The sequence below is a fragment of the Chiloscyllium plagiosum genome, unplaced genomic scaffold (assembly GCF_037043375.1).
Source record: "Chiloscyllium plagiosum isolate Xiang-an unplaced genomic scaffold, Cpla_swu_hap1 HiC_scaffold_23, whole genome shotgun sequence".
NCBI lineage: Eukaryota > Metazoa > Chordata > Chondrichthyes > Orectolobiformes > Hemiscylliidae > Chiloscyllium > Chiloscyllium plagiosum.
In genome coordinates this window covers 54058433-54074267 of record NW_028270161.1, presented here as the reverse complement: position 1 = coordinate 54074267, position 15835 = coordinate 54058433, and the positions used below count along the sequence as shown (strand labels likewise).

Here is a 15835-nt window from a genome sequence, read left to right as displayed (position 1 = left end):
CTCAACGTTAAATACTCCCACAACTATCTGGGCAGGACAATTGAAAGGATTTTCAATCTTCTGAATTGAGACATGTCTCCTCTTCTCTTCCTAAATAGTCATCATCTTATCCTGTGCCTCTGTGACTGCCCCTTCATAATCTTAGATGTTTCACTTGAAATCATCTCTCATTCATCTAAATTCCAGAGAGTACAGGCTCATTTTGCTCAGTCTCCAATCACAGGACCGCCCTCTTTTCCCCTGATCCAACCTGGTGAACTTTCCTGCACAACTTCCAAGGTGATATATCCTTCCAGAGATATAGAGACTAAAAGTGCTCATAGTTTTCCAAGTGGGGTCTCCCCAACAGCCCACAGTAGGCTGTGTTTTCATTCTTACATTTCAATCCCCTTTTGATTACAATGCCATTTGTCTCCCTAATTGTTTGCTAATTTTTTTTTGTGAGTATATAAGTGACTCCCTAAGCAGCAACGTTTAAAAGTTTCACGTCTTTTAAAAAGTATTCTGCTTTTTGTTACGATCAGGTGAGGAATGCTTCCTTTCTATCCCACTCCTTTATTGACTGCAGTAGGTATCAATAAAGGAAATACTTGCTAATTCAGTGAGTGTTAATTGTTTATGGGCAATGATCATAAAAGAGACAATTGAATTTTCTTTTTAGAAAAAGAGGATAATTTTATTGTATTTAACTTACTTTTGAGTAGATCTGATTGTCTCTCCCCATTTTGCATGAGCGTGCATGCACACACACACAAATAGATTACAGGTAGTTGGAGGATAAATGAGGTAATTTAGAGTCAGTTAAAAGTAAAAGGTATATGGTACTCAAAGGTTGGTGGCTTGTCTGACTTCACACTGAACTTGGTAGACCTGCTTTCAATACTGAGGTGATTTTTAAAATATTCAAATGATTTATCTTTTGGAGACAGTAGCTACTAGATTGATTGAATTCTTTTAAAAGTCTATGTAGCACCTGACTGATGAAAATCAGTAGACAGGATTCAAAACTTTGTATGTTTGCTGAGGAGAGAAAGGGAATCCACTCGAGGGCTTGCTTCTTCAATACCTCAATTACTTGTCCCATTCAGCAGAAGAAACAATAGCGCAAAGAACTAGTTGGCTTCTCACATAACCAAATCTAGAATGGTGCTGGAAAAGCACAGCAGGTCAAGCAGCATTCGGCTTTTGCCCAAAACGTCGATTTTTCCTGTTCCTTGGATGCTGCCTGACCTGCTGTGCTTTTCCAGCGCCACTCTAATCTTGACTCTAATGTTCAGCCTCTGCAGTACCCACTTCTATCTACGTGATCAAATCTTTTCAACTGACCAATGACCCAAAAGTAACGTGGCTGGTATATTCCAGTTGCCTGGTTTATATGGTGGGGTTAGAAGTTGCTTTTGTGAATATTTTCTCATCAACCTGCTCAGGGACGTAAATACACACTTTTGGAGCAGATGGGACCTGAATTGAGTTCTCCTGCAACCACAAGCTGCACCACAAGAGCTATGATGTTCCTTTGGTAACCAAAGGCCCTCTGGCCAAGTGTTAAGCCGAATGATTTGTATCCAACCTGTTAAGTATTCAGATGATTGTCCAAATGCTTCCCTAATGGCATGGAATTAGTCCTGATTCATAATCCTTCAGGGTCTTTGTTCTCGGTCCAGCTTTTCATATAAGTTGCCTGGGTTTATATCATCTTGAAATGTGGAATTTACAGTGATGCGAATGTGCAGCCACCTTTGCAATCCCAAGTGACTGGAATGTGGCTTTTAGTTTTACTAAAAATTTCAATTGAGGGTTTCAAGCCAATTAACATCAGAATCATGTTAATATCTCCACACTGCACAACTTTTGTTTTTTTTAAACAAAAATGCATCACATTAAAACAATCACTTATCAGTCTCGTACTGCTATATCTCTGCTCGAAGTTCAAATTTGTGTGGCACAGTTGTAACTGAGCCTCTTTTGATATTGAGATCCATGTTAGGAAGACATTATTTTGGAAACCTGCTGCCCTCTAATTTTTTTTTCTTCTCAATCCCTGTTGGGTATTGTTTGGAGGTTTGGTCATTAGCATTTCGTGTTGGCACTCTGAATATTTTGATATGAACGCTCACGGTTTTCTTTCTCAGTTTTGGGTTTAATGGGAATTCACATTTAATACTCAACTTTCTAAGGAGCTTGAATTTCATAGGCTACTGTGGATAAAAAATTTCATTAAATCCCTAATGTTTACTGTGCAGAGTTTTGTTGCTGTATGATTGCATTGCTTGTAAAAACTTTAGCCCTTTAATTACTATGTCTAAAGCCCATGGTTTAAAAGTTCAGATTTCAGCACATCAATAAATATTAATTCTGAGGTCATTGGGTTGTAACTTGGTAATAAACCCCAGTGCACTATATTCCTACAGCTTGTCTTCAGTATACTGTGAAACTGAATTACTACTTTTAGTTGGATTAAATTTTGAACCTAATGATTTGATCCTTAAGTGGCCAGTTCCACACTGACTGCTCTTGTGTTTCCCTTATGCTGTTGATAAGCACTGTTCACCACTGGGACACATTTTTCCTTGGTCCTTTACATTGAGATAGGCTTTCACCCAAACAGACTCATCTCTTCTGGAATACTATTGCAACAAATGGCAGTGTGCACAACTCTTTTATGGCACATGAGTTAAGCGAGGTATCTCTTGCACTCTCTCTTTTGCTCTCTCTCTCACTCTGCTCATTTGTTTGGGAACTTGCATAATCTATATTTAAATTCTGGAAGATTTCTTTTTGCCAGCTTTTCAGATGCATTTCCAGTTGCTGTTATCTCAGTATGTTTGCTTTCCCAGGCCCCATCTTTCCACACGTTCTACTTACTGGCTCCATTTTGTTCTCCTCAAATTTCACAGGCTTCATTGCCTTCTTTGGGTGTTTTAGGACCCCCTCAATCTTCTGAACCTATGCAGAAGCTTGCTTGGTTTTCTAGAGTCCAAGGACTGCTCTGGATCCATTGAGGATGGAAGTTCACTACACTACAGTCCACCATTATATAGGCAAATTTGAAATCACACCCACCATTATTACGAGCCCCATCGCTAGCTCATCCTGCAGGTATGTCTTTGTTTAAAAAAAAAACTCTACACATTCTACAGTGAGTCTTTTAACCAGGGTAAAATCTGCTTTCAGCAATGGTTGCAAACAACTAGTATCTCTTAAGATTGCTGATCTTTCCTTTCTTTTTGAAAAATTATGATTAAAAGGAGAATAAATCAAAATCCTGTTAGATACTCTGATCCTTGACTACGTTGAAGTACAAGCTCATGACATTCATAACCAGAAACACCATCTTGACTTCAGAGCTTTCTTGTGGATCCTTTGGCACGCCAACAGCTCTCTCTCATGTATCTACATTTCTGTGCTGAAAACACAATGGGCATTCCCCTATTCATTCATCTCTTTTGATATCTTTGAAAAGTTGGGGATTGATGTGTCTTTCCTGTATTATACCCCTTTTTCTTAAGTCTGTCCAAACTTCTTCAATCACCTCCTGATTGTCAAAAGCCTGTGAAATTGAGCAGATCCCAATTTGCTTTGAAGTTGCATGTCTGTGGGCTAATTCATAGATATCTACTATGGTGGAGTGCCACTCTGACTTCGGAGACTCTTTGTTCTTCACATGGGATTTTAAGGAAAAATCAAGAGATTTTGAACTCCTCAAGGACATTCACATTCTGAGGTTCCCATTGCTGGGAAATTTCTCAAATGCCCATATCCACTACTCAAAAGGAATTTTGGTAACTCATTCACATTCATAAGGTCTAAGGCAGCTTTCAGGTAATTCAGAATTTTGGCAGAAAGCCTCTGATCAGCTTGTGTGAATTCATGATAGCCTTTATAGTCATCTCCAAATTTGACGAACTTGTTATGGACAATAAGGAATAAACTTAATGGGCTTTTCCTGTTAATCTGCTTTGTCATGGAAAGGTCCAAATTCCTGTTGTTTCCTTTGGCTGCTTGGCCATTGAGCCAAAATGCCCTAGGTTCCCCTTATCAAACTTTGGTATCTGCTGTGATAACTAAATTCAACACTTAGTCCTCAAATGGGGTTGCTTTTCTAACTAGCAGCATCCTTACTGAGCACAATGGACCATTCCTGATCAGTTCAAGCTGTCATAAATCCATGTTTTGCTTTTCCTCTGGAACACTCATTCTTTCTCCTCCTCTTGTCCCAATGTGTCTTTCTCTTTTACAGTGAATTCTCCTTCCCTTTTCTGTCTGTCTGTCTGTCTGTCTGTCTCTTTCTTGTTTTACAGCTCTCTCCTACCTTTATTCTTTTGCTTGGAATTACAATTCCAATCTCTGCAGTTCCAGAGATGTCTTTGCTGATGCAACCTACCATTTCAGATTTCATGCCACTCTCCTTTTTCTCAGATTCAGTTGCAAATTGGATGGTCACGCATTTTATGATTTTTGTTTGGTTTGCTAGCTTTTGGACAGCGGCATATTTATAAATGTCCAGCTACATTCCTTAATCCATTCATTGATAAAGCATTTAAAACTGTACCAAGTTATTTCCTTCTCTTTTTAGGAAGTTACTGACTTCAAATATGGATATTTTTAAGTCCTCAAGCATTACATACTACAAGAAAACCTGTATAGAAACTTCAAATTACTACTAAGGATCATCTAATTTTCTACTGGGTTGATCTCATGGATGCAGAGGTCACATAAGGCACACATTTCCCATTCCTCCTCAAGGGTGCACATGCCAATTCAATGACTATTTAACTGTTTACACGTGAATCAAAAGAGACAGTTTTTGTTGAGTCTTTTTTAAAAATGATACTTTTAATTTGGATAATTAGGTCTAAGTACTTTTCTAATTTTAAGATAAACTTATATCTTCCTCCATTGAAAACATATTACATATATTAAGCCATTTAAAGTCCATTAAGCTGAAAGGGGTGCACAGGTTAATGTCTTGGCTGGCTTTATGCTAAACCTGTTGCCTGCAGTGTGAAGCAATTTAAAAGTGTTGCCCGGCATTTTATCTGATCTGGGTACTGTGCCTGTTGAGTTGTACTCTTTTTAAAATTTCTGTCTCTGGTACCTCGTTGGTCATGATCAACTGACAGGCTTTGAAACTTGCAGGTTGGCTGGAGAGTGAGAGGCAACCTTTAGCATCTCAGTTGCTTGTCCCTAATCTGCAAAGAACCCATTTGCTTAAATGCACAATGGGCTTGTTGACGTGTCGTATAACCTTCTCTTACCAACGGACCAGTCATTCGAATATGGTCATGCCTGATGTATTCCAGTTGCTTGACTTATCACCAATGTTTAAATTATATCTGAGAACATTCCTTTCATAGCCATAGTGCCATTTTTCAAACTATTACGTCTAATGGTCTGACTCACCCAGCTACTTTGCTAATGGCATTGGTAGTTTTCCCTATGCATGCTCTCAAGTATATTGTTCATAGTGTACATTTGCAGACAGGTTGTTCATTTCAGTGGCATTAGAATGCGTAAAATGCATTGATACAAGTAAGGAGCCGTCTAAGAATGTAATCACAAATTGCTGGTGCATGGTTTCTAGTCTTTTTAAATGTTCACTGAGGAGTTTAGATTAGATTAAATTACAGTGTGGAAACAGGCCCATCGGCCCAACAAGTCCACACCGACCCGCCGAAGCGAAACCCACCCATACCCCTACATTTACCCCTTACCTAACACTACAGGCAATTTAGTATGGCCAATTCACCTGACCCTGCACATCTTTGGATGGTGGGAGGAAACCGGAGCACCCGGAGGAAACCCACGCAGACACGGGGAGAACGTGCAAACTCCACACAGTCAGTCGCCTGAGGCGGGAATTGAACCCGGGTCTCTGGCGCTGTGAGGCAGCAGTGCTAACTACTGTGCCACCCTGCCAGTTTATAGCCAGCAAATTGAAAAAGTGTTATTTATAATAAAGCTTAGCCTCTTACCATTTCTATTCTTACAACAAATGTGAATAATCTCTCATTTCTCCGCATATATATGAGATATACAGCATGGAAACAGACCCTTCGGTCCAACTCATCTCTTACACCTGAAGAAGGAGCAAGGCTGCAAAAGCTTGTTTGGACTGTAACCTGGTGTTGTGTGATTTTTGACCTTGTCCAACCCAGACCTAAACTACAACTTGTTACCCACTCTCCTAACCTGCCTGTAACTATTTGGAATCACTGTGTCTATCTCAGCTTGTGTTCCCACCTAGCTTTGTATCATCAGCAAATGGAAAGACATTATTCTTGGTCTGTTTGTCGTTAATATAGATTGTAAAAGGCTAGGGGCCTATCTTCATGAACCATTGCTCATTACTGCTTGTTAACTTGAAAGTGCCTCATTTTTCTTCCTTCTGCCTCTTATCCCATACCAAGATGTTACCTCCAACTTCATGAGCACTTAACCTACATTTTAACCTTTGTGTGATCTCTTATCCCTATAGAGATCAATAACTTTGAAGAACACATTTGAACATCTGGTGACTATCTGGAGGGATCACACAACAAGGTTTTAAAGTTTTGAGATTTTTATAGTAATAAACAGGTTAAGCATGATATGTAACTAACCAATGTACAGTAATCTAGCTGTACTTAACACAAAAAAAGTATTTCCCAGGTTAACTTCTAAAACAACAGAAAACCTTCTGCCACAGTTGCAAATTATGTTGCCTCTTAAGAGGACACTTCATTCTTTTGGAACTAGTCCAAAGTTTCTTCATTATCAATGGGCCTGCTTCCTTTTACTTTCCTAGCTGAGTAATTTATAATTCCAGAACTCTGAAGATTATGCTGGAGATTTCTTTCGTTTTATTCAAGCTCATCATGTCGCTCAGTCTTTTTTTTTAAACTTGCCACGAACATGAGCCCTTCATTCTGAATGTGACTTCCACTATGTTCTGCTTGGTAAACCACAAGATTAGCATTTTCCCTGCCTCAGATCCAGGACTTGCTGTTTCTGTTTTCTTCTACTATCCCTCTCACTGACTTGTTTCTGTCATGTTCAATGATATCTGGAAAACCCCACAATTTGATAATACAATGACTTTCCATAATTTTTTCCATTCTCATGGCAATGTGAATCACAGGGGGCATGTAGCCACATGGTCTAATTAACTACTTTCCAGCCACCCAACAGCCATTTATTTCTTTTGTATTAAATATACATGTTGAGAATAATCATTTACAAAACCTAACATTCCTAACAACTTTCAATGAGGCTTGAAGACAGACAGATGGTCACAACCAGCACAGACACACTTGCCATTTCTTTAGGTGTGAACATTTTACATCGTCTTTGTAAGCTTTTGACTTCAACCCCTCTTATCTGTACAGCATCCAAGTTTATTGTTGAGCAAAATTCTAAGTAGGTCATTATTCCTCCATTTTACAGTTAAAAGCAACAGTCTCCAAACACCTCGCTGTTTTCCTTAATGCAGTACATTCCTGACAGATGATGTCAGACTAATGAGTTTATAGTTGCTTGTTTTATCTCTTCACTCTTCTTAAATAATGGTGTTATATTTGCTAACTTCCAATTCATTATGGTCATTCTGGAATGGAATATCGTAACCAGTGTATCAATTATCTCTGCAGTTATTTCTCTTAAAATCTTTGGCTTAGGACATCAGGTCTGGGGATCTGTCAGATTTTGGTCCTTTATGTTTCTCTAGTACACTCATTCAGTAAATAATAATTACTTTAATTATCTCACTCATTATCTTTTTCAGGGAAATAGCTTGTGTCTTCTATTTGAAGTTGAACACGGAATATTTGTGCATTAGGGTGGCACAGTGGTTAGCACTGCTGCCTTACAGCACAGGGACCAAAGTTTGATTCCAGCCTCGGGTGACTGTCTGTATGGAGTTTGCACATTCTCCCTGTGTCTGTGTGGGTTTCCTCCGGGTGCTTCGGTTTCCTCCCAGAATCCAAAGATGTGCAGGTTAGGTGAATTAGCCATGCTAAATTACCCATAGTGTTAGGTGCATTAGTTAGAAGGAAAATGGGTCTGGGTGGGTTACTTTTCGGAGGGTGGGTGTGGAGTTGGGCCAAAGGGCCTATTTCCACACTGTAGGGAATCTAATCTAATCTATATATGCTATTTTTCATTCCCCCATGACAATTTCTTCTTTCTTCATTTTTTAGATTACTTGATATTCTCTCCTTTCCATTTACTTGCAATACCTCTGTATGTGTTACTGACTAATTTATTCTTGTGTGCTAAGTTTTCTGGTTATCAAGCTTTTGGTGACTTTTTGCTAGTTTTTAGAACCCTTGCATTCCTCAGACTTAACATTATTCTTTGCAAGATTATAAGTCTCTAGTTTTAAAACTTATACTATCTTTACCTTTCTTGTAAATCAGATGCATATTTCTTGTTGAGTTTTTGTTTGAAATGGAATATATTTTGTTGAACATTTTTATTTTTATTTTACCCACTCTATTTATTACCCTACCTTTTTGGATAAATGAGCAGGCAACTTAAGGCAACTCATCCAATTACATCATCCCTAAGTTTAAGGTTCTTATTTGTAGTTGGAATATGTCAGTTCCAAACATCAGTTGTATTATGATCACTGTTTCCCTGCAGACTTTGTGTGACTATGAATTAGCCCTGTCCAACTGCAGAATATTAGCTCTGAAGTAGTTTTATTCCTATTTGGGTCCACAACATATTGTTCGAGGAAATGATCGTGAAACCACTCTACAAAGTAAAGTACCAAACAATTATTGTATCACCTTTGTTGCAAGTGCTAATAACTTGTAGGTTGATGTTCTTTCCAACAGTATAAATATTAGAACCCTATGAGATACACCCACCATTGTTTTCAGACCCTTTCTATTTCTAATTTTCCCCCATACTAATTCGATGTTTTGATCTTTTGAGCCAAGAGCCTTTCTCACTGATGCCCTTATGTCATCCATTATTATCAGTGCAATGACCTCTGCTTTTCCATTCTGACTCCCTTTTTGAAATATTGTGTACCTAGCAGTTTAATTTCCAATTTTGGTCATCCTGTAAACTTATCTGTCAAGGTGATTAGATCTAAACACTTATCTATTTGTCCTGCTAATTCATAGTCTTCTCCTGAATTCTCAGTGCATTTAGATAAAGTCTTTAATTTTTTTAAAAAATGCTCTTTGCATGGACTTTATTCACTGATGCAGCATTACCATTAAATTTTCGATCCCTTTTTGTCCCAAATTGCAATAATCAATTATCTTGATCTTTCTGTTTTTAACTTTCACATGACCTCTCCACTTTCACCTCTCCTGTCGAAAGCCCTTTCAACAGGCCTAGTTTTATATGACTTGTTAGGGCTCTGATCCCAGGCTGGTTTCCGTGGACAGATTCCAACAGAACAGCTCCCTCTTTCTGAAGCAGTTGACACTGTTGTCCCATGAATCACCACCCTTTCTTTCCACATCAGTCTTTCAACTTGCTTAATTCTCTGATCTGATTGACTCTACATCAAGTGGTGGCTAACTTGGGTAACAATCCAGACATTATTGCCTTTGACATCTGTGTGTTAATTTGGACCCAAACTCTTCAAAATCTGTCAAGAAAATGTGATTTCTAGTTAATACATGAATCTGAATAATCAGACCCTTTTCCATCCATTCCAAGTTTATATCCGACCACAAGGAGATTTTTTAATCCCTGGAAGAGGACAGACATTGTGTTGGACTGGAATGACCAGACAGCAAAATCTAACCTGCTGCCTCTACTTTCCCTTCCACTGTCACATTTTTTTAAAAATTCCCCTCACTGTCTGTTGGTGTAGCAAGCCATTCGTAGAAAATCTGAATATCCAACCTGAAATTCTTGCTCCCATTCACAAAAGTATCAATTACTTCATATCTATTGGTCAAAGTCTGAGAACTGAAGCTTCCCCACCACAACAGCTTGGTGTCCCCCATATGTCTGACTCACAGACGCAACCAGCTCTCTGAATGTTAACCAATTCTAAAATTCTACGTAATAGAAGCTGAGACTACTACTTGAAACGATGTCCAGGTAGCGCACTTTACCCCTGCTGTCTCCCAATGCCTCAGACCCCAGTTCAAAAACTCTGAGCTGAAATTACGAAAGCTACAAACATTTTCTTTACTCATGGTTGTACAAGATTGTGGCATTCATCCAAATCCAAACCTGTCAGTAATATAGCATGCACTTACCATGTTAGATCTACCTATACTTATTGATTCATTTCATTTGTTAATTAGCTCCTATTTTAATAAAGTTGCAGTCTTGTCATTTCATAGTATAGAATTTGAGTGTTGCTGAAAAGAGATTAATTTTGTCAAAGTATTTTGTTTTGTCCTGATGAGTGCAAATTGTGGCAAATATCAAACCAAAGGGAGTATCATGTGTATTGTGAGAGCGGAGAGTGCGAATTGGTTGGCAAATGGAGTCTGATTGACAATTGCAGTGCCTCTACCAATGAGCCAGCTGATGGCTGACATTTGACTGTCATATCTTGTTTATTGGTCGAGACAATCTCAAGAAATCACAAATAACCTGCCTGGTTTAAAATTAAAGCAACAAGGGTTGATGGATTGAAAGAGATTACAAAGGAGGGGTGAGAACATGAAGTGATTTGAAAATAACTATGAATTTTAAGTTCAAGGTATGACTTAAACAGGATTCAGTGTAAGTCAGTGAGCAGAGGGTGACAAGTGAACAGAATGTGGTACAAATTAGGGCATAGTATGGGTTTAGATATGTTCAGGTATTGAAGGGTAAAATGTCACATGCTGGCCAGGATTGTATTGAATCATCATCTCTAAAATTTATCAAAGAAGATTCAATAGCAGATGAACTGAAGCAAAGGTGGAGTTGCCCAATGTTAGAGAGAGGGGAATAAGCATTCTTTTGTAGACGTGTGGTCAGAAGTTCACCAAAGTTGTGAACTAACTGGTTGAGCATCAAATATTTTCCAAGACTCAGGAGTGAGGTTTGTAGCAAGATCTAAAGCAATGGCTGTGGTTGCCCTAGTATTTAATTAGAGGAAATCATGCTCATCCAACATAGATGTGAAACAAGCAAAATCATAATTTTGGAGACAGTAGAAAGGGCCGAGAGAAGTGGTGTTGATATTCCAAAGACCTGGATGAAGTTTTAAGCAACATTGCACTATAGTCCACTAAATCATGTCAGGGTTATAATATCATTGCTCTCTATTTCAGATTGATGATGCTGATGCAGTTGAAGACATTCACTCATTGTTGACAGATGCTCCCACACCAGCTGGTAAGCAAATAAGAAAATATTAGCATAACAAATTATTTTATAAAAAAAGCTTCTTTTTATCATTTTCCACTTCTCTGCAATTTTGTTTCCTAATAGTCTTATGCAATTTTGAAATTTTTCATCTTGCACTCTTCAGAACAATAAATAAGATTTCCAGTGTAAAGGCAAAACAAATTTATACAATACAACAAATGTATGAGAAGAATATGCTGGATGGTTGTCAAGTGTATTGTGATTGGTGCATGGTGTGCCAAGCTTTCTTCAAATTTAAACCATGAAGGTTGACACTGATTGGCCAAAGCATTGCCCTGAGGATTGAAACAGAATGGCTGACACCTATTTTGTTAAGTATAAACAATGTGTGTGTTCTTTATGTCTGCAAAGGGCAGGGCCCTGTGTATAAAATAAGTAACTTCTATTAATTTAGCTTAGGAATATTGTCGGCCTGTACCATTTAGAGTCGTAGAAATGTACAGCACGGAAACAGACCCTTCGGTCCAACCCGTCCATGCCGACCAGATTTCCCAACCCAATCTAGTCCCACCTGCCAGCACCTGGCCCATATCCCTCCAAGCCCTTCCTATTCATATACCCATCCAAATGCCTCTTAAATGTTGCAATTGTACCAGCCTCCACCACATCATCTGGCAGCTCATTCCATACACTTACCACCCTCTGCGTGAAAAGGTTGCCCCTTAGGTCTCTTTTCTATCTTTCCCCTCTCACCTTAAACCTATGCCCCCTAGTTCTGGACTTCCCCCACCCCAGGGAAAAGACTTTGTCTATTTATCCTATCCCTGCCCCTCATAATTTTGTAAACCTCTATAAGGCCACCCCTCAGTCTCCGACGCCCCAGGGAAAACAGCCCCTGCTTGTCCAGCCTCTCCCTATAGCTCAAATCCTCCAACCCTGGCAGCATCCTTGTAAATCTTTTCTGAACCCTTTCAAGTTTCACAACAGCTTTCCTATAGGAAGGAGACCAGAATTGCACACAATATTCCAACAGTGGCCTAACCAATGTCCTGAACAGCTGCAACATGACCTCCCAATCCCTGTACTCAATACTCTTACCAATAAAAGAAAGCATACCAAACGTCGCCTTCACTATCCTATCTACCTGCGACTCGACTTTCAAGGAGCTATGCACTCCAAGGTCTCTTTGTTCAGCAACACTCCCTAGGACCTTACCGTTAAGTGTATAAGTCATGCTAAGATTTGCTTTCCCAAAATGCAGCACCTCGCATTTATCTGAATTAAACTCCACCTGCCACTCTCAGCCCATTGGCCCATCTGGTCCAGATCCTGTTGTAATCTGAGGTAATCCTCTTCGCTGTTCACTACACCTCCAATTTTGGTGTCATCTGCAAACTTACTAACTATAACTCTTATGCTCGTAGCCAAATCATTTATGTAAATGACAAAAAGTAGAGGACCTAGCACCGATCCTTGTGGCACTCCACTGGTCACAGGCCTCCAGTCTGAAAAACAACCCTTCATCACCACCTCTGAGTTCTACCTCTGAGCCAGTTCTGTATCCAAACGGCTAGTTCTCCCTGTATTCCATGAGACCGTTTTCCATTTGGACCGAAAGGTCTGTTTCCATTTTGTATGACTGACTACACTTCTATGAGTATGATTACCCACAACAATGACCCTGACAGTCATAAAATTCATGGTCCATTTAGAAATCAGCCAGATTTCTGGCACTAACATCACACCAGTACTGTAATTCACCACTTGTTTGTGATAAAATTAGCTGAGGAAGACTGGGTATTTTTCAGGACCTAACATGGCGGCCTTAGTCTTGTTTTGAGAGTTTTTTTTGTAATACACAGTAACAAATATTCAGACTAGGGATAGCTATTATCTCACAGGCTGCCTTTGGTATGCCCTCTTTGAGCACCAGGTTTGCAAGGTGGGCCAGTGGTTTGAGTCCTTTTTCTGATGTTGCCAATAAGACCATATCTTGTAACACGTGGTGCTGAAGGAATGCCATAATGCATATTGATCAGTAAAGGTGGGATACTGTGGTGGACAGTCATAGGTAGTTGAGGTTGAGTATTCGACAACACAGCAAGGAGAGGGGACTCATTTGACTGCTTAATTTCAAAGCTGAATTTGAGCACAGGATGGAGCCATTAAGCTATCTAAGAAAATTCTTACAGGCAGCTACAGATTCAAATATAGCAAACATATCATCCACTTATCTGAAAAGAGCAATGGATAAGAGTTCAGGTGCAATTCCATTGAAGGAATGTTTCTTGTGGAACCCAACGAAAATGATTGCAAGAGCTAGGCCGGTAGGTTTTCAAAAGCAACGCCATCTCATTTGGGCGTACATAGTGTTAAAAACTGTACTCAGCTGCACAAGATAATGTATACAGATTCCTGCTATGTATCTGGGCTGCCATGCTACATTATTGTTGTGCAGTGCCTCGACCAATCCATTTGCCAACCAGTCAGTGCTTGCTTCTCATTCAGAATACAACATTGTTCTTTGTACGTTGACATTGTTGTGAATGTCCTGATGTGTATAAGACAAAAACCTTGGACAAAATGTGTCCTTTTCAAGCAATACTAAAGTCCTGTACAACAAACAATTATTTTTATACAATTGTGGACAGAAATTGAAGGTCAGCTGAGGTTCCACATATATGTATGGAAGTTACCTGTCTCTGATCAGCTGAGCCCTCTGTTAATTAGATTTGTACTTAACATTCTTGACTTGTGTTTTATGTCATTTATTTCGTGTTGACAGGTTTTTACAGTTGCAATACAGAAATTATGCCTGGGATCAACAATTGGACATCTGATTTACAGGTAAATCTGTAAAGCATTTGAAATAATGAAGAAAGGGTGAAATTGAAATGTGTTCCATCTCACTCTGCTCATAATATGGGTGTTATAGCTTCAGCCCTTCACTGTCAATGGTGACAGGCTTGTTTTGCTGAACCACTGCTGTCTAGATGTAACAGCTACTAATAGGTTTCACATAGGCAATCATTGTTTAGTCTTGAGAGATTGCACCCCAATATCCTGTGCAGCTTCAGCTCCATTAATTTGTATTTGGAGGCAGAAGAGTTGTGCACAAAAATAAAGATTACCTGTCTCCGCGAAGTCAGCCTCCACTTGCAAACTCTGCATCTGCAACAAGTTACAGGGGAGGGGTCAATTACTACAGGTATACAGGTTTGAGGGATGGAGGGGGGTTGGAGTTTAAAAGAGATGTGCGAGGCAGGTTTTTCAAACAGAAGGTGCCTGGAACACACTGCCAGAGGAGGTGGTGGAAGCAGATGCAAAAGCAGCATTCAAGAAATACCTGGACAAATACATGAAAGGAAGGGAATAAAGGGATACAGATCCTGTAAGTGAAGACTGTTTTGGTAGTAAGGGCAAAATGTGTCGGTGCAGGCTTGGGGCCAAAGGGCCTTTTCCAGTGCTGTATTGTTCTTTGTTCTTAACTTGGAAAAAGTTTCTGTTTTATTGTCTCCATTTCAGTCCTTGGGCCAAATTCTCTCTCTCGTTGAATGTGTCCTCGTTTGCACATGAAAATGAGATGCGTTGAGACTGCAAGCTATCTAACGTTCTGACACAAATCATTATGACTCTGGTGTTTAATTTAGATGGTTAATAGTAAATATTCTTTTTTTTTTCACACCATCCTTTTCCCTTCCAGGCTATTTTGAGGTGAACTGGGCATTTTTCAGGACCTCGAGTGGCAAAAAATATTCTGATCAGGGTAGCTATTATCTCACAGCATGGCTTTGATGCACCCTGTTGAATATCAGGTTTACAGAGTGAGCAAATAATTTGGGCCCTTTTTCTGAGGTTGTCAGTAACGCCACATTTATAGCATGTAGAATCTCAATGTATCTATTGACCAGTAAAGAGAGGCTACTATGTTAGACAGTAAGAGAGAACCTGGGGGCAGATTGTTCATTGAGCACAAGGGAAACAAGCTCATTAGACTGCTCATAAGAATCGAGCACAGGACAGACCCTGTTAAGATATCTAAGAAAATTCTTGCATGCATCTGGAGATTCAAAATATAGCAAAGTGTGTATTAGCATACAGAATAGGAAGAATATCCTAAATGTTGAGATTGCAGTTATGCTATACATAAACAAAAACAAAGGGAAGGTTTGGGACAAAATGGCTTCTTTGTAAGATCTATTGATAATTCAGCTTGTTATAGGAACTACAAAGGTAACAATTAGTTATCTATCCTTAAACCAAAATGCCACTGTTCCTCAAGGCTTTTCATATAGACCATTGCTTTGGTAAATATTTTGCATTTGAACAATGTTTGGCCATCCAACTGTCTTCTGCTCTGTTGACGGAGGGTTTAGCAGGGTAAATAAAAGCAAACACATAGCAAGAAAATTAGCTTAAAACACGGTTTGTGTTTTTATGCAGTGAGAGTGGTGGATAACCTGCTCGATCCAGCTAAATGGTCAGGACACACCATGCAGTGGATGGATTTTTTTTAGAGCAAACCTTTTTTTATTTTAACAAAACATCTGTGACATTCCATGATTGGCTTCTGAAA

At 39.2% G+C, this 15835-nt stretch overlaps 1 protein-coding gene across 19 annotated transcripts in view; it reads left to right on the top strand.

Moving 5' to 3' along the window:
• Nucleotides 1-15835, top strand: part of c2cd5 (C2 calcium dependent domain containing 5) — a 126362-nt gene that overhangs the window by 82478 nt on the left and 28049 nt on the right. For all 19 annotated transcript variants that reach the window (XR_006315044.2, XM_043713411.2, XM_043713404.2 and 16 more), the window contains 2 exons: nucleotides 11223-11286; nucleotides 14045-14106. Coding sequence is in view for 18 of the 19 variants with exons in the window: in XM_043713411.2 (XP_043569346.2) it covers nucleotides 11223-11286; nucleotides 14045-14106 (126 nt within the window). In the remaining variant the exon portion in view is untranslated. The remainder of the gene's footprint in view (nucleotides 1-11222; nucleotides 11287-14044; nucleotides 14107-15835) is intronic.